The sequence below is a fragment of the Atractosteus spatula genome, chromosome 13 (genome assembly GCF_055471065.1).
Source record: "Atractosteus spatula isolate fAtrSpa1 chromosome 13, fAtrSpa1.hap1, whole genome shotgun sequence".
Taxonomy (NCBI): Eukaryota; Metazoa; Chordata; class Actinopteri; order Semionotiformes; family Lepisosteidae; genus Atractosteus; species Atractosteus spatula.
In genome coordinates, this window is record NC_142718.1 from 7,288,525 (window position 1) to 7,312,169 (window position 23,645).

General features: G+C 43.8%; 3 protein-coding genes across 3 annotated transcripts; all 3 read right to left on the reverse strand.

Moving 5' to 3' along the window:
• Positions 1-5,002: 5,002 nt before the first annotated feature.
• Positions 5,003-8,836, reverse strand: LOC148821722 (tubulin alpha chain-like). The gene is made up of 4 exons (XM_088930175.1): positions 8,569-8,836; positions 7,078-7,300; positions 6,753-6,901; positions 5,003-6,209 (listed from the first exon to the last, which is right to left on the reverse strand). The coding sequence occupies exons 1-4, from the start codon at positions 8,569-8,571 to the stop codon at positions 5,232-5,234; spliced, it is 1,353 nt and encodes a 450-aa protein (XP_088786301.1). The 5' UTR covers positions 8,572-8,836; the 3' UTR covers positions 5,003-5,231.
• Positions 8,837-11,444: 2,608 nt separating this feature from the next.
• On the reverse strand, positions 11,445-16,502 carry LOC148821723 (tubulin alpha chain). Its single transcript, XM_088930176.1, has 4 exons — positions 16,338-16,502; positions 13,815-14,037; positions 13,487-13,635; positions 11,445-12,651 (listed from the first exon to the last, which is right to left on the reverse strand). Exons 1-4 carry the CDS (start codon positions 16,338-16,340, stop codon positions 11,674-11,676), a joined length of 1,353 nt encoding a protein of 450 aa, XP_088786302.1. The 5' UTR covers positions 16,341-16,502; the 3' UTR covers positions 11,445-11,673.
• A 2,542-nt stretch (positions 16,503-19,044) lies between these two features.
• LOC148821724 (tubulin alpha-1A chain-like) lies at positions 19,045-23,073 on the reverse strand. Its single transcript, XM_088930178.1, has 3 exons — positions 22,855-23,073; positions 21,496-21,644; positions 19,045-20,143 (listed from the first exon to the last, which is right to left on the reverse strand). The coding sequence occupies exons 1-3, from the start codon at positions 23,033-23,035 to the stop codon at positions 19,163-19,165; spliced, it is 1,311 nt and encodes a 436-aa protein (XP_088786304.1). The 5' UTR covers positions 23,036-23,073; the 3' UTR covers positions 19,045-19,162.
• Positions 23,074-23,645: the final 572 nt, after the last annotated feature.

Consider the following 23,645-nt stretch of genomic DNA (forward strand, 5'->3'; position numbering starts at 1 on the left):
TAGTTCCCCACTAGATGGCCCTGTGAACACGCGCAGCTTAAATGTTCCGAGGAAACTTCTAGAAATTAGATCTTTTTTGAAATTGTTGCGCATGGAATGACCCATTAAAGAAAAGGAGATAAAATGCGTTATAAAAATGAACCGACTATATACCAATAAGAAGGAATTGGTCATTCGTCGTGTGCTTTAACTTCGAACGCTCAACTGTAATGACCAATGCTGATTCATGAAATCCTGACTCAAATTGATGAATACATGATTCAGATCAACCCTTTATCTTGCATTATTGCTCTATACTATCTAATAGTAATGATAATAATAATAATAATAATAACTGATTATTTTCCATATATGATAAATATGGTATTGTTTTATACAGTGCCTTTAAATCAGCTTCTCAAAGCGCTTTACGATAATAAGGGGAAAAGGTTACACGGAGAGGAGATACAGTTAGCACGATTAAAAACAAGGTTAAGAATGTAGTAGAACTAGAAGATACGGGAAGCCGACCTACAGACCTGACGAAATTTCTGACGCACGAATGTGAAGAGCAGAGTCCTGAAAACCTACTCACGAATCGATATGGAATAATCAATTGACGGCTCGGAAGTAGGACAAGCTAACATTTTCTGCTTGCTGCGGGGGGTGGGCGGATTGTCAGAGGCCGAGAAGTGCAGTCCTCGTCCTCTGAAGCTCAGCCGGTCAACTGCGCAAAACCCATTTGGTTTTTTATTTGACTGCAACGTACATGGCAAATCTCCTCCCGCTTTTGAGGTGACGAAGGGTTCTCGGATAATTTGGACGATCTTTGCTGTTTTAGCCGAGGTGTCTGCTAGCGGAGTGAGGACGCCTCCCCTGTCTCGGGTCATTTTCCTCAAAGTTTCACCACGAAAAAAAAAATATCCTTGGACATTCTTCGGACAAAGAATTTGGAGTTCTAGCGTGTGCTCCTATTAATACTATATCATAAGAAGAGTTTCTGTTATATATGGGATACACATGTTTTTTTTTTCTTTGATGACAGCAGCACGCTTCTGTAAGGGGCTTCGATGTAGGATCAGATCTGGAAATTAAAACCCAATTCATTAAGAATGGAGAACAGGAAAGGCCACACTACGTGAAGAGTTGTAGCTGCCTTGAACAGACTTCCCCGTCAAGTGGTTGAATCTGAAACTCTTGGCTGTTCCCAGAAATACCTTGTTGAAAAAGACCGCCAGACTCCTTTTGCCAGCTACATTACTAGAACACGTTCTAATAAAGTTTGTTGTTTTGATCTCCCCCAGTTGTATTACTATGCGTTCCGTTAGTTTTCTACTTCAGTTGGCGATTAATCTTTTGGCTCACCCAGAAAAGGTCTAGGTTCAGTGAGTCAGAGAGCCTGGAGATCCTACATTTAGGTACAGATAGAGTGGAGGATGTTGCTGAACAGCAAACCTTTTTAGTGGTCAGGTGTGTCCTGGTCTTGGCCACGATTAGTTCCTTAGGACACCATGTTCACAAATACAAGACATCAGGCAAACTAACCCAAAGAAGCACTACAAAAATGAGTAAGTAATCAGTTTTAGTGGAGAGCCAGGATGGGTTTCGGTCTCTTATTTTAGCAACAGCTTTAAGAAAGAGGATGCACGCCTTTTCTTTAATTACCAAACATCAATGTAGTCAACCTGTGAAGTTTTAATAGTGCTAAGGATCCTGTGATTTTGCGATCCATGAATGGACTGTGCAGTAAGAATATAAATGAATGTATCGGAGCTGCATGGAGCTCATTAAGGTTCTTTAGAATGTCTGCATTTACATATTTAATAGCTGCCCATGTCAGTCATTAAATATGAGGTTAGCATGGGAACTAGATCCGTGCTTTGTCCAGGCCTGCAAGTGATGTGAAATGCAGTTTCGGTATAAGAACACCTCCCACCCCCAATCAATTTTGCTAGGACATGGTCATGCCTTCATCCCCATGCACATTTTTAACAGCCCTCGATTTTCAGTTCCTCTGGTCTCCACTGAATTACCACTTCCCTCTTTTGAAAAATCCCCCCGAGAGGAGAAAGATCACATAAAACGTCCTTCAGGAGCACAGCAGTGACCAGAAACCCAAACACTTGGAAACCAATTTAAAAATGTTATCTTTTATTACTGTAAGGTCCGCTGGCTCATGAAAGAGTTTGATTGTAGACACTAATAGCTTACACAAGGTGAAAATCTACTATAAAAATGTTATAAGAGATGTTTTCATTACCTAAAGCTTTTTTTCTTTAGTGGGAGTTATAGACCAAACTATTGGCCTTAAACCAAAACGTATTTTCATTACAAACTTGCAGGATTTGGATGACCGCAGTTGAAAGGTAACACTGCATGAATAAATGCCATTAACTTAAGTTAAATTTTATGAGTCAGTTATATTTTAACCTAGACATGGGTTAGAGGCTGCTGCTGCAAATGGAGGGTATCCAGGGTATTAGTCTGTTACCGATATATCATTATATCAACTTCACAGCACAGCACAGAAACCGCCCTAGTCAAAGTCACCAACGATCTCCTAATAGCTTCTGATTCTGGTTCTCTTTCCATACTCATCCTTCTTGATCTCAGTGCTGCCTTTGACACTGTTGACCATAACATCTAACTTTCTCATCTCGAGACTGTGTTTGGAGTCTCTGACACTGCCCTCAAATGGTTTAAGTCTTACCTCACTGATCGCTGTCACTTTGTCTCTCTCAATGGGTACAGGTCTGAAATTGGTCTTGTCAAGTCTGGTGTCCCCCAGGGCTCAATACTGGGTCCCTTGCTCTTCAGCATTTACATGTTCCCACTTGGTCAGCTTTTAAGATCACATGGCCTCAGCTTTCATTTTTACGCTGACGATACTCAAATATACATCCATACCAAACCCGACACTGATGTGGCTGTCTCTATTCTATCTAATTGCATCTCTGACATAAAAATTTGGATGACTCAAAACTTCCTTCATCTTAACTGTGACAAGACTGAAGTCATGCTTATTGGTACCCCCCATCAACTTCGTAAAGCCAGTCCTGTAACCCTGTCTGTAGATGGCTCTGTACTTGAGCTTCAATCAAAATTGAAAAACCTTGGGGTTATATTCGATTCTGGCTTAACATTCGACCCACATGTACAGCATACTGTCAAAACATCTTTTTTTCACCTTAGAAATATCGCAAGACTACGCCCTATGCTATCATTAACTGTGGCTGAAAAGCTGATCAACATATTTGTATTCTCTCGAATTGACTACTGCAATGCTCTACTCCCTGGGGTATCTAAATCTACTCTGAACAAGCTGCAGTATGTCCAAAATTCAGAAGCCAGAATCCTGACCAGGTCTAGTGCAAGTGTTCACATTACTCCTATCCTGGAGTCCTTGCACTGGCTTCCGGTCAAATTCCGCGTAGACTTTAAAATCCTCATGCTCACCTATAAGGCTTTACATGGCTTGGCACCTCAATACCGGTCTGAACTTTTATCGCCCTACTCCCCACCTCGCAACCTCCGCTCTTCAAATTCTGCCCTCCTTACTGTCCCCCAAGCCTGTCTACATTGTATGGGCGACAGGGCCTTCTCCTGCTATGCCCCCAAGCTCTGGAACTCTTTGCCCAAGGATATTAGAGAGTCACCTTCTCTAAACTCCTTCAAATCCAGACTCAAAACCTTCTTCTTCAGAAAAGCCTTCACTTAACTGGTTCCATTCTTCACCCCTCTGCTCTTCTTAATACCACCTTCCACGGTCTCCTCTATTATTATTGTAATAATTGTCTCCTATCTTGTGAAATCGTCTTATTTATTGTTCTAGTCTTCTTATTTATTGTTATTGTCATCCTGTAAAGCGCTTTCAGAAGCCACCTTTAAAGGCGCTATATAAAATAAAGTTTATTATTATATTATTCTTTTTTAAGTTTGATGTATATACGGTTATGCTAGACCAAACCTGGGTTTCTGACAGATAAAGCCGTTCCTTGTGACTGCTAAAGGAGTCAATTCACCCGATCCTGTACAGCAGATATTTTACCAACCCATTGGGCAAAACCCTGCAATTTTTTTTTTTTTTAAACGTACCGACACAATTCACCCGGGATAAATTTAGCCCCCAAGAGAGCAGAGAACAATACCTGGTTGCTTAGCCACATCATAAAGATGCCAGTCATGTTGGCAGCTTGTATTTCTCACCAACACTGACGCACTGTAACAGAACCACCAATTTGAGACCGGCCAGAGAACATACAGTTCAGAAACTGGCTCCATCTATAAATTATGCACCCTGAAACTCAAGTTTATCAAAACAGTCTCGATTGCTTTGCCATCTACCATGTTCCCCACTGGATATCTTTTAGTTTTACCTGTAGGTCAACCCTGCTCAAGTACATGCATTAGTTAGGGTATTTTACCATTTTCTTTCTTGATTTTTTCCTTCAGTGGCTTGTTACCCACATACTCACCTATATTACCTTTGCCATTCAATCTTCCATATAAAATCCTTACCACACACTTTCCCCACCACCACCAGTCCATCAGAAACCGATCACTTTAGAGCAGTTTTGACAGAAATAGTGGTAAGAAAACAAAAAGGACAGAGGCTTTCAATTCCCATGTGCTTAACAAAACAATTCCCAAAGTGGGAGCCTTTTAAACACTAGGCTTTTAACTAGTTTCTGCACTCAGTGCCCTACAAACAGAACTGAGGATTCAGAGCTCAGCACAATACCCACCTAATTTCCCCTATCAATGGGAAGGGCATCTTCCATGCGATGGAACTTAAAATGAAAGGTTTCAACTTATGTTACCTTGTTCATGGAAGTAAACAGTACATTTCGAGTTTATCCAATTAGAACAACTGATGAAGGCAGTGGAGAAAAGACCTGCAGGTACAATTCATATTAACTTAAAGTTGTGTATGTGTATATATATATAGACAGTATTACTGGGACTACAACCGGTAATTAGCACATTTTCAAAATCCTTAAAAGAAAATACAGAACACTATGTATTGCTTTATTCATTTATTTTAAATTACTGGAATGATGGAAATGGAGACTGGACATTTACAGAACATTATTGCCTGGATGCTGGAAATGTTAAGAACGTTTTAAATTGTTGACAATGGGAAATATTGGTCCATATAAAGAAGCAGTTACATAATTAAGGTGCATTTCAGAACGTCCATAATGACTTAAAGCACGACTGAATGCAGCAAGACCAAGGCTTAATTACTCTTCCTAATACTCCTCTCCCTCTTCATCTTCCTCTCCCACGCTGTCAGTGCCCACCTCTTCATAATCCTTCTCCAGGGCCGCCATGTCCTCTCGTGCTTCAGAGAACTCTCCCTCCTCCATCCCCTCTCCCACGTACCAGTGGACGAAGGCACGCTTGGCGTACATCAGGTCGAACTTGTGGTCCAGGCGAGCCCAGGCCTCAGCAATGGCGGTGGTGTTGCTCAGCATGCACACAGCTCTCTGCACCTTGGCCAGGTCTCCCCCAGGCACCACAGTTGGGGGCTGGTAGTTGATACCCACCTTGAAGCCAGTGGGACACCAGTCCACAAACTGGATGGTGCGCTTGGTCTTGATGGTGGCGATGGCAGAGTTGACGTCTTTGGGCACCACGTCTCCACGGTACAGCAGACAGCAGGCCATGTACTTGCCATGACGGGGGTCACATTTCACCATCTGGTTGGCTGGTTCAAAGCAGGCATTGGTGATGTCAGCCACCGACAGCTGCTCATGGTAGGCCTTCTCAGCAGAGATCACGGGGGCGTAGGTGGCCAGAGGGAAGTGGATGCGAGGGTAGGGCACCAAGTTGGTCTGGAACTCAGTCAGGTCCACATTCAGGGCACCATCAAAGCGCAGGGAGGCAGTGATGGAGGAGACGATCTGCCCAATGAGCCTGTTGAGGTTAGTGTAGGTGGGGCGCTCAATGTCCAGGTTCCTGCGGCAGATGTCATAGATGGCCTCGTTGTCGACCATGAAGGCACAGTCAGAGTGCTCCAGGGTGGTGTGGGTGGTCAGGATGGAGTTGTAGGGCTCCACCACAGCTGTGGACACCTGGGGAGCTGGGTAGACAGCAAACTCCAGCTTGGACTTCTTGCCATAGTCGACAGAGAGGCGCTCCATCAGCAGGGAGGTGAAACCAGACCCAGTACCACCTCCGAAGCTGTGGAAGATGAGGAAGCCCTGGAGCCCTGTGCACTGGTCTGCCTGGAGACATAAAACATGAACCAAATCAGGAGACTTAAGTTAACAGGGGTGAGTTTTCTTTTAATAAAAGAATTTGTGAAACATGATGACCTTCACTTAAGGCGAGTTTGTAAATTATAGAGCGCCCAATCTCCATGGAGGTGGGATGCAGTTCCATACATTAGTATAGGTCGGACAAAAAAAAATTGTGAAGGCTTCCATCTTCAAGTAGGTCTCTTGAGTATAAACAGCACGCAGTAGAAGAATAGACATTTCTACAGATATGGAGCTGAAGAAACAAAAGAACCTAAAAGCTTAGAGTACCTTGACTGGTAGATGCGTCATCCTTGGTCCTACTACTTCTAAGGATCTAACCAAACTCTGGGTGTACAGCACTCATTTGCTTAAGTAAAACGCAAGTGTTTTAAGTCCCGACAAGGACAGTGAAAGGGGTGTGGGCATTGTGGCCCAGTCTTAGTGCATCTGAAGCAAAAATTAATCAATTATGGGAACAACCATAGTGAAAAATGGACATGAGGAGGGGGAGTGGAAGAAGAATCTTACCAGCTTGCGTGTCCTGTCCAGCACCAGGTCGATGATCTCCTTGCCGATGGTGTAGTGCCCGCGGGCATAGTTATTGGCAGCGTCTTCCTTGCCAGTGATGAGCTGCTCGGGGTGGAACAGCTGGCGGTAGGTACCCGTGCGCACCTCGTCTGGGAATTAGAGGGGGGGAATAAATAAAAATCAAGCAACAAATCAATTTCAAGTTATACTATTCAATAATGGAGGCCGTTACCCTGTGAAACTTACAATTCTGTTTGTGGGTTCTTTTCCAACTAGTAAGCATTACAAAAAGAGTCGGACAAGGAAATAAGAAACAGCCTCTTACCGATGACAGTGGGCTCCAGGTCCACGAACACAGCCCGGGGGACATGTTTGCCTGCCCCGGTCTCGCTGAAGAAAGTGTTGAAGGAGTCGTCTCCTCCTCCGATGGTCTTGTCGCTGGGCATCTGGCCGTCAGGCTGGATCCCATGCTCCAGGCAGTACAGCTCCCAGCAGGCATTGCCCATCTGGGCACCGGCTTGGCCAACATGGATGGAGATACACTCACGCTATGGAGTCAAAGAAACATACTTTAATAGTGACCCACTGGGCACAAACACTAAAGGAAATACAAACACCGCAATATGCGGCCTATATATTAGTATAGGTTAGAGCTTATGTTTCAGCTCATCGGAAGATACTGTTCACAATAAACGAAAAAAAAATTAAAAGTTCTTCAATTACACCACAGTCTAATAGCACAAGTTTCCGAATATCTTGGCTCAGACTGCAGTCCCTTATAAGAAATAAGCTCTAAAATTACTGCTCCGCTCTGTACCTTTCCAGTTTGCATACATCTGCATACTGGAAGACACAGGCTGAGCTCCCCTCACACAGCAAAACGAATTACAGCACCGAGCCGTGCATTAAAAAGATTTTAAATTTAATATTAATTATTTAAAAAGATATAAAGCAAGATCATTTTACAGATTCATTTAAAATTTTGCTACAGTGCGGTTTTTTCCCCCCCTCTGAAGGAAAAGCGAGCTGATCCTGTCAATGCAGTTATCTGGTTGCAGTAAATGGAGCACATTTTGCAGGCCCCGTACGGCACGGTGGTTTTTTTTTAGAAAAAAAAATGACTCCCCCAATGACTATCATAAAATGGCCGTTTCTGAAAGCACTGCCTTCACTACCAACAAATCCATCTTTAAAAAAAAAGGAAATATGCCTACGTACAAATTACTTCACACACAAAAAACCCCGTAAATTTTACATTTCACTGGTTTCCATCAGGATATATATATATAACTAAAGGCCGGTAATCGGTTATACAGATTACCAATGCCGCAATAAATGTTACGTTGCGGAGTTATATCCAATATTTTGTACAACCCTAAACAAAAAAAAAACTCTATAGAACGTTTCTTAAAACCGCAGATACAGAGGCTGAAGATATTTTAAAAGGCTTATTATAAACCATTGAAATGTTTTAATGAACACAACGTTACGTATACGCAAATTTAAAAATTAAAAAAAAAATGCATTTCTCCCCCTACACTGGTTTCTCCCTAATTTTAACTACCTAGATATGTTTTAATAACGATAGATTATTTCGAGGGGCGTTTTAAAAAAAAAAAAACAACTTTTCTTCAATTGGACAGATTTCAAATCTGCTCATAGGACTGCGCAGGCCACATACGTAGGGTGCTTTAATCATCATCATCCACATTCAGGAGAGAAAATGGCGATAATAAGGCAAATTGTACGTTTCGTGAATAAAAAAAAAATGGAGAAAGCATTTAAACTAAACCCGTCGAGCAAGTCGTGCCCTTACCATTTTTTTTATGTGGTTTGCAAGGTAGCTCCTGCACGCCGAAGTCTATGAATCGGATGGAGAAGGCAGCAGTATGCGGGGCTGGGGCTCCGGCCGTGGTTTTATAGCACGGGCGCACAAGGGGGAAGGAGGAAGTCGCCTTGGATGGCGGGAGCGGGGAGTCGCTGAGACTGGAGGAGTTTGGGAGGGGGGGGGGTTGGTCGGTTTGGGCGACGCGCACACACACAAAAAAAAGGGCGCCTACCTCACTTCCTGCCGTTTGGAATTCAAATTTTAAAAATTCTCCTTCCTCCCCCGTCTGTCCCTCTTCAAGGCCCAAACTAATCGAAGGAAGTCAAGAATGTGCTTTTCCTTTTAAAAACAAAGATGTTTTATTATTGTAACAACAAAAATACATTCAATACAGACAAGAGTACATATAACATGAAAAACATCGTCAGGCGCACTCTGTTAAATTGCACTTTACAAAAAAAAAAGATTAAACAAGATAAATAGAATGGGCTTTTCCTCTAAGAGTTTTTTATACTCGGAAGCAAAAGTTAAAGCTAGTTCTTTGTTTTTAAATCGCTTTTTACACCAGTAGTCCGAAATGATTGCATACTCTCTTTCCTATGTCGCTAAAATGTACTTTCAAAGACACGTTGTGGGCTTTTTTTTAAGTTAGTATCCGGTCCTTGTGAACAAAGAATAGGAAGTTTAAATATTGTAAATAGCATTATCGTCACAAGGCTGTTTAAATGTAGTTTGTTTTATTTTTTTTACATTAAATTATTGTAAACGCGTGAACTCACAGTTTTCATTTTAAGATAAACTTCACTTTAAATGAGAAGACTGGATTTTCGTTCATGCAAAGTTATCAAAAATATCGACAAACACTTGAAGCGTGGTGCATTGTTGCTCTGACAAATTTCTGTTGGAAACGTTCGCATTTGCTGGTTTCCTTTGTTCTTGCTAAGTGCTCCCGTTGTGGTTCTTAATATTCAAACGTAATAACTTTAATAAATTAATCAAGTCTGTTTGCTTCTGGTCAGACTTTGAGCATTTAATAGATGAATATGCCGTGCTAATGTTATCCATGAATAGAATGTGAAAGTGTTTCTACATTTCTACATTGGGATGGGCACATACTGCATGTGCTGTAAAGCCTCTCACATTTCAGAAACAGTTCTGTCAGAAATATCACCCTTATCCAAAAGGGGAAAAAAAACATTGACACGTTGACGCGTTGCTGTAATCTGACTGAAGCAATCATGTCTTTTCCATTCCTTACAGCTGTACAATACCCTGTCCTGCAGAATAAGGAACAGACAGGCATTTCTTTCAAGCAACACAGTTGCAAACATTTAAAGTGAAATGTATAATAGTGGGCTTCGGGCATTTTTAACTGTCGGAACAGTGGCCACACCTTAAAAATGAAACCGGTAGAGAAGGTATTGTTGTACTGCTAAGAACTGTCGAGCTCTCAGAGGGATAAAAGGTACAGAAGGAGACTCAAGCCTGCAATGAATAAACTCAGTCCCCTTGTGCTTACAATACTCAAACAGCAAAAACAGGCACTTTGTATGCCTGCAACCGCTGGACTTCACCAAAGTAAGGCTCAGCATTTCTTAGGGAAAACACTCGAGAATGAAAGATTTCTAGCTTGTTGAGCATTTTCTGGATTAAATGGATCTCCTTTATTACAATGAAAGAGCCCTGGGTGAAACAATGTGGAACAGGAAAATAATGTTCTGTGAAAAAGAGGTTATAACGTACTGAAAATACATAATTATGTGTTTTAGTGCTCGTATGCTGAATTAAAATTTAAGGGTCTTCAATTTTGACAAATGAAATCATTAATCAAAATCAGCATTTTACAAAATACAATCTTCAGGCACATCTAGCATTTACGTGCAGTGAAAGTTGACCCTAAGTAGTTTGTTGAAGTATGAAAACCATCCTTTTATTTCATAATCACTTAATCTATTTCAGGGTCACGGAGGACCTGGAGCCTATCCCAGCAAACAGGCAGAAGGCAGGATGCAACCTGGACTGGGCACCACTCCATAGAGGGCGCACACACACACACACACCAGGGGCAACTTTTCCCAGAAGCCAATTAACCTACCAGCCTGTCTTTGGACTGTGGGAGGAAACCTGAGCACCCAGAGGAAACCCATGTGAACACAGGGAGAACATGCAAACTCCACACAGACATCAGCCCAGCTCCAGAATTGAACCCAGGACCCCAGCGAGTGTGGGGGCAGCAATGATAACCTTTGAATGAATTGATTCAGTAACTGACTAAGGCAAATAACCATGTGCTTAGAGGACATTTTAGCTTGCCAGCAGCCCTACACTTCCCAGAAGCATTTCATTTACTGGTGTTAATGTAGGGTTCGTTCTGAAGAAAAGCACAGCTCGCAAGAATTTATTACCGCTTTGATTCTGCTTAAACCTGCTTCATTTTGTTCAGGCTTGTCTTGCCCCTTGATGTCAATTTTTTAGATTTATATGACATGTCATTTTGCCTTTGAAGTTCTTTAAAGAGCTGCTCTTTGTAATATTTAACATTGACTCTTCTTACAAGAGTATGGAATCGATCTGAAAATATTGCTTAGACGATGCTATGTTCAAAACTGGAAAAGAAGCATAATAAAAGAAGCATCAATACGATTTTCCAGTAGGTATTTCCATATATCTTCATCTTCACCTGTTTATCACTTTGCCCTTCGTTTGACAAAATATTTGGCTTAGATGATCGAGTCTAGTTGGTACATGAACAGTATCCTTTCACAAACGTTTATCTCTTTACAGACCTAGAGTGAACTTGCTTTGACCATCGTAATGGAAATTCAATACATTACATTGTACATTAAAGAAACAGACTTCAAAAATATTTTTTTCAAGTTTTTTATTACAAAATATTGATCCAGCTACACTGCATCTTTGACATCGTTTTAATGTTTATCAGTGGTACTTTATGAAAAGAAAATGGCACTAAAATGCTATGAAAATGATTTTCATAAAATATTAGTCCATTTATTTTTACATAGAGTCCAAGACATTTCTAGCTGTGTTGGTACTGGAATACAGCAAAATCAAGACAGGATCACTTTTTGCTTTCTAATACTCCTCTCCCTCCTCATCTTCCTCTCCCACGCTGTCAGTGCCCACCTCTTCATAATCCTTCTCCAGAGCCGCCATGTCCTCTCGTGCTTCAGAGAACTCTCCCTCCTCCATCCCCTCTCCCACGTACCAGTGGACGAAGGCACGCTTGGCGTACATCAGGTCGAACTTGTGGTCCAGGCGAGCCCAGGCCTCAGCGATGGCGGTGGTGTTGCTCAGCATGCACACAGCTCTCTGCACCTTGGCCAGGTCTCCCCCAGGCACCACAGTTGGGGGCTGGTAGTTGATGCCCACCTTGAAGCCAGTGGGACACCAGTCCACAAACTGGATGGTGCGCTTGGTCTTGATGGTGGCGATGGCAGAGTTGACGTCTTTGGGCACCACGTCTCCACGGTACAGCAGACAGCAGGCCATGTACTTGCCATGACGGGGGTCACATTTCACCATCTGGTTGGCTGGTTCAAAGCAGGCATTGGTGATGTCAGCCACTGACAGCTGCTCATGGTAGGCCTTCTCAGCAGAGATCACGGGGGCGTAGGTGGCCAGAGGGAAGTGGATGCGAGGGTAGGGCACCAGGTTGGTCTGGAACTCAGTCAGGTCCACATTCAGGGCACCATCAAAGCGCAGGGAGGCAGTGATGGAGGAGACGATCTGGCCAATGAGCCTGTTGAGGTTAGTGTAGGTGGGACGCTCAATGTCCAGGTTCCTGCGGCAGATGTCATAGATGGCCTCGTTGTCGACCATGAAGGCACAGTCAGAGTGCTCCAGGGTGGTGTGGGTGGTCAGGATGGAGTTGTAGGGCTCCACCACAGCTGTGGACACCTGGGGAGCTGGGTAGACAGCAAACTCCAGCTTGGACTTCTTGCCATAGTCGACAGAGAGGCGCTCCATCAGCAGGGAGGTGAAACCAGAGCCAGTACCACCTCCGAAGCTGTGGAAGATGAGGAAGCCCTGGAGCCCTGTGCACTGGTCAGCCTGGAGACATAATATGAGCCTAGTTAGTGTATAGTAGTAAATGCTCTGCTTTAATGTAAACAGAAAGATCTTCTTTTACATAAAAGCCAAGTGAAATCAACAATCAATCCTTATCACGTTGCTTTTCACTTATAAGGTAATACAGCGTCAAGAAAAATAATAACAGTATCGTGTTTGAGGTTTAATGTGTGTGTAACATTTTGACAATGACGTGCTTTGCATCGTTACCACAACTGAAATTTTATCAAAGAAATTAGTTGCAATATTTTTCTATCCTCAAATATCCACAGATAATTCCAACACTAATTTATGTATAACCAATAAACAATAAGAAAAGAAAACGATATTTAATACTAGTTAAGAGTCAACTTGCAACTTTTTCAGGTCAGACGGCTCATCTTATCAAACACTTTCTTGCTCTTTTACTTTGCAATCACATGTGCATATGGTGAAATATCTGATTCTGTACTGTAAGTGCACAGGTCCTACTGATACTTGTAAGTTGGAGGCCGGCTAGAATAGTAATTGGTCACATTGACTTCCAATAAATGTTGAAGTATTTCTCCCAGGATATTCAGACTACTTTTAAAGGGTAGTTTTTAATTTTTATGAAGTGGTTTATATACTGTGGAAAAGACCTGAAATAGCAAGAAACTAATGAAACCTGTTAGCTTGCATGTCCTGTCCAGCACAATGGCTGGATTTAGCTGGCTTAAACAAAGATAGTGAATCGCGTCCTAGCGTCACTTTATCTGCAATGCATAACAGCCAATTACGAGAATATTCATGGTGGAAAATGGACATGAGGAGTGGGAGGATAAGATAAGAATCTTACCAGCTTGCGTGTCCTGTCCAGCACCAGGTCGATGATCTCCTTGCCGATGGTGTAGTGCCCGCGGGCGTAGTTATTGGCAGCGTCTTCCTTGCCAGTGATGAGCTGCTCGGGGTGGAACAGCTGGCGGTAGGTACCCGTGCGCACCTCGTCTGGGAATTAAGAGGAGAAAAAAAGAGAAAGGAATCAGTTTACCTGCACTGTTCCAAGTGATGTAATAGTGGAGGCTGCCACACTGTGAAAGTCATGATCCAAACAGTTATTTGTAGGTATTATGAAATGAGCACTTTCAAGTCAGACAGGGAGATAATATCATGTAGCCTCTTCTTACCGATGACAGTGGGCTCCAGGTCCACGAACACAGCCCGGGGGACATGTTTGCCCGCCCCGGTCTCGCTGAAGAAGGTGTTGAAGGAGTCGTCTCCTCCTCCGATGGTCTTGTCGCTGGGCATCTGGCCGTCAGGCTGGATCCCGTGCTCCAGGCAGTACAGCTCCCAGCAGGCATTGCCCATCTGGGCACCGGCTTGGCCAACATGCATAGAGATACACTCACGCTAAAGAAATAAAGGAAATTATGAGTTGTACTTTGGGGATACACCAATGTTACACATAGCCTGTGCATTTAGAAAGCTATTACATTTCGATCATATGAAATTGCCAGCCCTAAAATAACGCTCACTGTTTTTTGTGAACTTTTCTGTGATGTGGCGCAATGATTGATGTTCTGAACTTGTAACTGGAAATCTGTGGGCTCAGATTCCATGTGAGGCTCTGCTATTCCAAGATACTTGACCAGCTTGCTCGAGCGAAACACTCAGCTGTATAAATGGGTGTGAATGCCATTTGCTTTGGATGAAAGTGCCAGCTGAATAAAAAGAGTTATTCGTCTGATGATTGAATGTTTCTGATCTTGGCAAGCTCACTATTAGTACTGCAGTTCCTGCAGAATCAGCCGATGACAAGAATAAACCTTGAATCAATGAATTCCTCCCAGGAGGAGTTCCAGTAATCTTTTCCACAAAAAGCCTCCGCCCAGTAGCAAAGAGGCTACAAACTGCAGGTTTAGATGAATGGAGATCCTGGTGTGGGCAGTGCAAAGCTGTCTGAGTTCTCTTTGGTTAGGGTGGAGTACTCCTGGTTTGGCTCATAACAGTGGCTTCAGTTGTTGTCTGCAGTGCTGGGGTAGCTTTTAAACGACTTTCCAATACAGAATGGCAGGACAAGAGTCTGCTTGTATGGTGGATGAGAATGTTCCGAATGACAGAGGCAGGAGTCATAATCAATCCTTTACTACCATAAAGAAAAGCTTTCATTTCTGTTCGGAAAACAGCATTTTTAGAAGCGTTGTATTGCAGACCCTATCGTTATTTAACAGAAACTGAAAAAAAAAACATACATCAAACTACAATTAAAAAAATAAAGGGTAAATATATGAACAACGAGGGCAGGAGCCTTGTTACTAATTAGCATCCTGTCTTGTATCCGTCAAATAAAATTATTTAACAAAGAGAGGTTCCCTAAAGGGCCTTCCAGCCACCACTTGTTTTATTGGCTTTAACGTCTGGTTGCTTTCTCTTGTGCCAGGAGTGATTTGAGACACGTATCTGAAAATTGTGCTGAGTCACAATGCCGCACATAATGGCCTCTCCAGGGAAAAGATGCTGCAAAAACAGTACTGCATTTCCCTTAGGCTGCGATATGGAGCTTATCCGTGTTGCCTCTGTAAACCGCAGAGCCGGAGGTCAGAAGGTTTTACCCCACCCCCACTGTTCCACTGATATAGCCTCCTTTGTTTGAAACAAGTGACACACGGCAGGGGAAAAAAACAGAATCTGATGCAACTGGTTGAGCACGGTGGCTGCAAAAAGCCTCACTAATGCAAGATGCAATCTAATCTATTGAGAGTTCTGAAGTAAACATCATGGCGCATCGGAAATGTCGGTTTGAAGGAAAACTCTCTTTACATGTCGGTTTGAAGGAAAACTCTCTTCAACATCGTAGGGTAACCTAATCACAAACGAAATCATACGACCCCAATAATCTGAATTTCTGGAGAAAAGACGGCGGTGGGAAGGAACGTTCCCTTCAGTTTTCGCTTCTTCATAAAATAATGAAGTAAAGGGAAAGTGAAATGAAAAAAAAAAGAGGACCGCACACAGGTTGCCAAGTCATTCGAATCAAATATAAAAATAAGGTCATTACTTTTAAGTAAGGGACCATTTTTTTAAAGTATTTGAACTCATCTGAGGCTTTCCTAGTTCGATTAATTACCATCTTGTTTAGGAAAATAAATTGAATAAGCATGTGCCGTTACATTTGGAATGGTATGTTAATACTTTACAAATAGTGCGAAATAAACTAGATCAGACCCAAGAGAATTAGCACATTGGTCAGGGCTGGGTGCGACACCGTTATTTACAAAGACGTGCTGGGTTGAGGTGGTGGAGCTGGGGCTGTGGCCCGAATCCTAATCCCCGACTGCAGTCACAGCAACAGGCTCTTGGCGCCCAGCCTACAGCCTCCAGAGGAGGACGAGCTCATGCTACAGTCTCCCTGCCCCCACTGGAACCTCCTTGCCACAGCGACACTGCATCCCTGCTGTGCGCTCTGCATTTCAGCAAGGGAATCAAGTCTTTGGCAAACATGTGGCCTCCTCAGAGCCCTTCGCCTTGAGCCTTAAACTCAATTCGTGGGCTGCTTGCTGGCTCTTTTGTAAATAGATTAGGCCCATTCGCTCAAGCAGAAGGTTTGCACATATGATGCTTTGTTCAGAGACGTGAAAGCCCCGCACCGTGAAACATATGTTAACTGTTCGCCTAGCAGAAGAAAAGGAGGCTGCTGACTTGGTACTCACCATTTTGTATGGTTTCCTTCGGCCCGACGTCTAGGATTCGGAATGAGAAGGCTGTGATGCCGGGTCGGGGCTGAGGCTGCTGTTTTATAGTGTGGGCAAGAGGAGGGGGGGGACAGGAAGCTGGTTTGTCTGTTGGCGGGACCGACAGTTAGAAAAGAAAGGGGCTGGCCCTGCTGGACAAACACACTCCCCCACAGAGAGAGGGAGGTGCAGGGAAAACAGGTTACCTCCCAGACCGCACACACACACAGACACACACACACTCCCTCACACACACACACTCACACACACTCCCTCACACACACACAGACACACTCCCTCACACACACAGAGACATACAACCTCACACACACAGACATACTACTTCACACACACACACTCCCTCACACAGAGACACACTCCCTCACACACACACAGACACACTCCCTCACACACACAGAGACATACAACCTCACACACACAGACATACTACCTCACACACACACACTCCCTCACACAGAGACACACTCCCTCACACACACACAGACATACTCCCTCACACACACACACTCCCTCACACACAGAGACACACTCCCTCACACACACAAACTCCCTCACACACAGAGACACACTCCCTCATACACACACAGACACACTCCCTCGCACACACACAGACACACTCCCTCGCACACACACAGACACACTCCCTCACACACACACAGACACACTCCCTCACACACACAGACACACTTCCTCACACACACAGACACACTTCCTCACACACACACAAGGCAGACAACTTTCAGACCTAGGAACTGGTGTTGAGGACATTTCTGTTTGTAATACTCAAGGGCAACAATTAAACAGCAATAAAAGCAAGGAAGGATTAATTGATCCCTTAGCTGAAAGGGAAGAAGAAACACTATAACATGAAACCAACAAGATGTATATATTTAAAAGCATAAAATGCAGTGCTGCATTAAATTCACTTGCTGGATTTTCGAAATCGGGAAGAAAAAAGCTGCTCAGTATTATATTAAAACTCTTCTCAAAAACAAGTCGAACACAGAGTGCAAGTGTACCTCACTAATACTAATTCAAAAAATTAATTTACAATAATAAAGGTTTTATTCTGATATTTAATTTGCTTGTCCATGTTTTGATCACTTGGAAGTCACCTAGAGTAAGGGCATCGGCCAAGAAAAAAAAGAATTAAAATAAAGCTAGTTTGTAGAACAGTATAAAAAGGAAAAGGGAACAAGTAAAGGTTAAAGGTTAAAGAAAAGAAACATGTTCCAGCTGTGGAGCCTTCTTCGGGGGAAAATTCTCTCCCTTTTTCACGGTTCCTCAGGCCCCAACGACTTCGTAGTGACGACATGGATTTCCACAACCAAGCCCTCAAAATGCACTTTTTTTTTTCATCAGCAGAGGATACCCCACCCATGTTATCGACAGGACCCTCACCCGAGCCAAAAGCAGCCCTCGGATCATCAACTCAATCAGGAACTCCCGGCCTCACAACCACATTCCATTGGTGCTTCCTTACCACCTGAAGACCCTTTCAATCCCCAAGTGCATTAACTTGACAACTTCCCCTGACACCCACAATGCTGTGTTTCTTTTCTTCTCAGCATGGAATAAACCTTTATGTGTTCCTTTGCAGCCTACTTGAACTAAAAAGAAAGAACTAACATTTTAACCGACCAGCACCTTTGCGGCCTATGCATGCTGACGCAGTTACCTACCTGAATGTCTTCAGCTCATTTCTACTGCGACCCACTATCTCTTCTGCTAAATCTTTTTCTGGAACTCGTCGTCATAACCTTCTCTTCCTCCATGGGGTACTTGCCTGCTTCTCTCACTAAACCGAGGCCCTGACTCTCTGTGGTCATTAAAAATCGCAGGGCGTTTCTCGAAAAGAATAGGGGTGTAACCCCGGCGTCCTGGCCAAATTTCCTCCTGGCCTTCACCAGTCATGGCCTCCTAATAATCCCCATCTACTTGTGCACTCTGGCTGATGTCGCATCATCCAGGTGGATGCTGCACATTGGTGGTGGTAGTGGGATTCCCCATGACCTGTAAAGAGCCTTGAGTGGAGTGTCCAGAAAACTGCTATATAAGTGTAAGGAATTATTAATAATTATTAAACCGGCATTCTCCCATGCTTCATTTACTGCCAGTTTCCCTCTCTCCCTCTCACCCGAAGAAGGCTCCCCAGCTGAACGGTTGTGTCTCCCTCTTTTCCCTTCCTGCATTGGAGTAAACCTTCACCTGTTCCTTTGCAGTCAATGCATGCTGACACGACTCCCTACTTGAACTCCTATTATTACATTTTATCAATGAACTTGATTCTGGTATAGTCAATAGCACAATAGGGATATTTGCGAACAGAAACAGCAAAAGAAAATTCAAAAATATTTAGACAGAATTTAAAAACCTAGCCGTACCGACATTCTGGAGAGCTGCATTTCCTTCACAGTTGCACTGCAGAGCACTGAATACAAATAAACATGGCCTTTACAAAATGGCAAGGGCAAGCATTTGTTTCTTGCCAATGGAGGAGACATTTACTCTGTGCTTTATTTATTGTCCTTGAATGATAACCATTTTTCCAGACAGGACCATCTAGCAAATATATTAAATTTTAAGAAGTCAAACTAAAATATTAACGCATCTTGAAGTCTCTGGCAAATATTAGATGGCAGAAAAATAGTGAAACTGAAAATTAAAATCTATTTATTAAAATACATCATCACAGTAACTTTGAATTTATTAAGTCTACAACAATTCAATCATGCACTCCCCTTTGTGTCTTAAAACAACATTTTTAAGCTTCTAGAATAAGTCTAATACTCTTCTCCTTCCTCTTCTCCTTCCTCTCCCACGCTGTCAGTGCCCACCTCTTCATAATCCTTCTCCAGGGCCGCCATGTCCTCTCGTGCTTCAGAGAACTCTCCCTCCTCCATCCCCTCTCCCACGTACCAGTGGACGAAGGCACGCTTGGCGTACATCAGGTCGAACTTGTGGTCCAGGCGAGCCCAGGCCTCAGCGATGGCGGTGGTGTTGCTCAGCATGCACACAGCTCTCTGCACCTTGGCCAGGTCTCCCCCAGGCACCACAGTTGGGGGCTGGTAGTTGATGCCCACCTTGAAGCCAGTGGGACACCAGTCCACAAACTGGATGGTGCGCTTGGTCTTGATGGTGGCGATGGCAGAGTTGACGTCTTTGGGCACCACGTCTCCACGGTACAGCAGACAGCAGGCCATGTACTTGCCATGACGGGGGTCACATTTCACCATCTGGTTGGCTGGTTCAAAGCAGGCATTGGTGATCTCGGCTACAGACAGCTGCTCATGGTAGGCCTTCTCAGCAGAGATCACGGGGGCGTAGGTGGCCAGAGGGAAGTGGATGCGAGGGTAGGGCACCAAGTTGGTCTGGAACTCAGTCAGGTCCACATTCAGGGCACCATCAAAGCGCAGGGAGGCAGTGATGGAGGAGACGATCTGGCCAATGAGCCTGTTGAGGTTAGTGTAGGTGGGACGCTCAATGTCCAGGTTCCTGCGGCAGATGTCATAGATGGCCTCGTTGTCGACCATGAAGGCACAGTCAGAGTGCTCCAGGGTGGTGTGGGTGGTCAGGATGGAGTTGTAGGGCTCCACCACAGCTGTGGACACCTGGGGAGCTGGGTAGACAGCAAACTCCAGCTTGGACTTCTTGCCATAGTCGACAGAGAGGCGCTCCATCAGCAGGGAGGTGAAACCAGACCCAGTACCACCTCCAAAGCTGTGGAAGATGAGGAATCCCTGGAGCCCTGTGCACTGGTCAGCCTAGAGACATAACATAAAAGATAACGTATGGTACGATGTGCAAAAAAGACAGAGAATTTACTAATATGAAGAAATTAATGGAAAGTTAAGCAAGCAAAAAAACAATATTCTAATTAAAAATATATACATAACATAAAAGCTGTCTTCAAGGATTGAAAAGCACTGAATAGTTCTAACATAATACTATAGCTCTTTTCATGCTTGGAAACACTACCTTAAAACTGTATGTGAACACTGCAGATATGAAAACTCTTGTAAGAGCATTGAGACATTTGATGAAGAGCAGTGTAGAAAAGCCGTTTTAAACAATTAATACAAGTAACTCCTTCACCTCTTTTTTAAAAGATTGAAAAGACTTTTCTTTCTTTTTTTTTATTGAAACCGAACTGCACGGTGGCCTTGCAGTTAGCAAAACTGCCTCACAGCTCTTTGGTCCTGTATCCAGGTGGGTTGGAGTTTGTGTTTCCCAAAGTTTTCATTCACGGTCCAAAATACATGTTGTCTAGACTAATTGGCTCTGTAAATTGCCGTCCTTTTGTGTATTTCAGTGGATGTACATGTGTTTGTGTATCCCTGTAAAATCCAGGGTATGGTCCCACCACGTGCCTTGGCTCACTCTGGTTTTATGAAGATAAACCAGTTAGTGAAAATGGATGGATGATTCAAAGGAAGAGTGGAAAGTGGAAAGTGGTGTGGATTTTCATTGTGAGCTGAGAACTTGCGTTGGTCTTTGTGTGTGCCAATTCACTTGAAAATCCATGCCATTCATCTATTTTCTAACTACTTGCCAGCAGCCGTATCCCCCTGCATCTCACATCTGGCAGCCCACTGAAGCTCAGCAGGTGTGGGCCTGGTCAGTACCTGGATGGGAGACCACATGGGGAAAAACCAAGGTTTCTGCTAGAAGAGGTGTTAGTGGGGCCAGCAGGGGGTGCTTACCCTGCTGTCTATGTGAGTCCTAATGCTGCAGTAAAGTGATGGGGACACTATACTGTAAAATGGCACCTTCCTTTGGATGAGTTGTAAAACTGAGGTCCTGACTCTCTGTGGTCTCTTTTTTGCGCAAAGAGTAGGGGTGTAACCCTGGCATCCTGGCCAAATTCCCCATTGCCCCTTACCAATCATGGCCTCCTAATAATTCCCATCTATGAACTAGCTTCATCTTTCTTCTCTCCTTCCCACTGATAGCTGGGTTGTGGTGAGCATACTGGTGCACTATGGCTGCCGCTGCATCATCCAGGAGGTGCTTCACATTGGTGGTGGCAGTGGGATTCCCCATTAACTGTAAAGTGCTTTGAGTGGAGTGTCCAGAAAAACGCTATACAAGTGTAAGCAATTATTATTAAACTTACCAGCTTGCGTGTCCTGTCCAGCACCAGGTCGATGATCTCCTTGCCGATGGTGTAGTGCCCACGGGCGTAGTTATTGGCAGCGTCTTCCTTGCCAGTGATGAGCTGCTCAGGGTGGAACAGCTGGCGGTAGGTACCCGTGCGCACCTCATCTGGGAATTGAGGTAGAAAGAGGAGAGCTGTGATCCAGTCACAGCGCAAGGCACACCACATCATATATAAGATCATCATATATATCATATATAATATCATTTATATAAACAAGGTTAGCAGCAAAAAGAGGTCTTTCAGCCCATCAAGTGCATTGGGACACTGGTATTTCAGTGATCTGAAGATCTCACTCATGACTGGGGAGCGTGTTCCAGGTTCCAGTGTGTAAAAAAGTGCCTCTTTTTCTCAGGTTGAAGTATACTTCTCTGTGGTTTCTCCTTGTGTCCACCGGTTTGTAGATGTTTGCCTGTTATGCCTTCCAGCATGTAGGAGCAGGGGAACAGACATCCTGTTTCTGTTTCTGTAACATTTGGGTTTTTACAGGCCAAGAATTGTTGTTAGCCTTGTGCCCAACCTCCAACATGGAGGACCTGGTGCCCAACATGGGACACAAACCCACTACCCTGAGATTATGAGTCTCATGCTCTACCAAACCAGGGCCCCCCACTGGTTTGTGTTGCACTATTAATTCTAAAGAGGTTCATAGAATGTGAGATTGGGAACTTTCAGCCTGTGAAGGTCAAGATTCAAGAATTTTTCATCTTTTTTGGACTTGGCTCAGCCGTTGCACGATACGACAGAGCAACACTTTTACTTCTGAGGGTAGATACGGTCAACTTTGTCCCGTGGGAAACTTCGACCCTGGGACAAACAGAGCTGGCAGCCCCAGGCCCGAGCACAGGAGGAGGAGGGGGAGAAGGAGTGGACACCTGGCGCGATTGCGGAGACGCCCGTTCAGACCCGCCTTGCCATCTATATTGGTAGTGAATGTACAATCACCAGATAATAAGATGGACGAACAGCACAGTCGGATTACTTCCCAAAGAGAGATGAGGGAATTATTTGTTTCTGTTTTACTGAACGCAAACATCCCCGACTCAGCTATGCAGCCCTTCGGATTTTCATTTCCCCACAAGGACTGCTCTGCTGAAAACTCCGGCAGAAATGCAGGAGGTGGTGTCTCAGTTTTGTTCAGCTAATATCGAGCATCTCATTTGGTCACTGCTCTCTAGACAGATTCCAGATGGTCAATATTGTTCTTATAACATGATAACCAAACAAGAGAAGGAGACTACTTAAAAGGTGGAGACTGGTAAATGTAAGCTGTCCCTGCCGGACAATAACCAAGACAAGTGGGCAGCCTCCACCAACCGATGACAGTGGGCTCCAGGTCCACGAACACAGCCCGGGGGACATGTTTGCCCGCCCCGGTCTCGCTGAAGAAGGTGTTGAAGGAGTCGTCTCCTCCTCCGATGGTCTTGTCGCTGGGCATCTGGCCGTCAGGCTGGATCCCGTGCTCCAGGCAGTACAGCTCCCAGCAGGCATTGCCCATCTGGGCACCGGCTTGGCCAACATGGATGGAGATACACTCACGCTATGGAGACAGAAGTTAGGGTGATATTGAACTGCAATAATCAAGGTGTCACAATGAAGTTACAACTCTGACAGATTCTAATGATAAACATCTTAGTTTCATTCATTTAGTTCCATTACAAGTTAGTACAAATACAGGGGCAACAACTGTTAAATTAATGATTACATATCATAAGTGTGCAATGCTAGTTTCTTTATTATAATATGCTTACAATTTCTGTAAACATATAGTATTAAATACTGGTACTGTCATGCAGTCCTCAGACTCCCAGTGGCTTTTAATTTTTACTTTTGCAAATTTTCATATCAAGGGCATTACTTGATAGAATGATTTTAAAACGTTCAACTTTGACTCAACTGTTACACTACAGGTACATTTTTGCTGGCATAATGGATCTTGACCACCAGAACTGACTTGAGAGTGTCTTGTATTCATATTCTGGGACAAAGCTCTTCACGTATTGTTAAAAATTAAAACTTTGGCCTATGACAGATTAGCTCAGTGCAAACATGTCTAATGCCATTGCATAACTAACTTTTCTACCTCTAAACTGACTGCTCAATGAAAG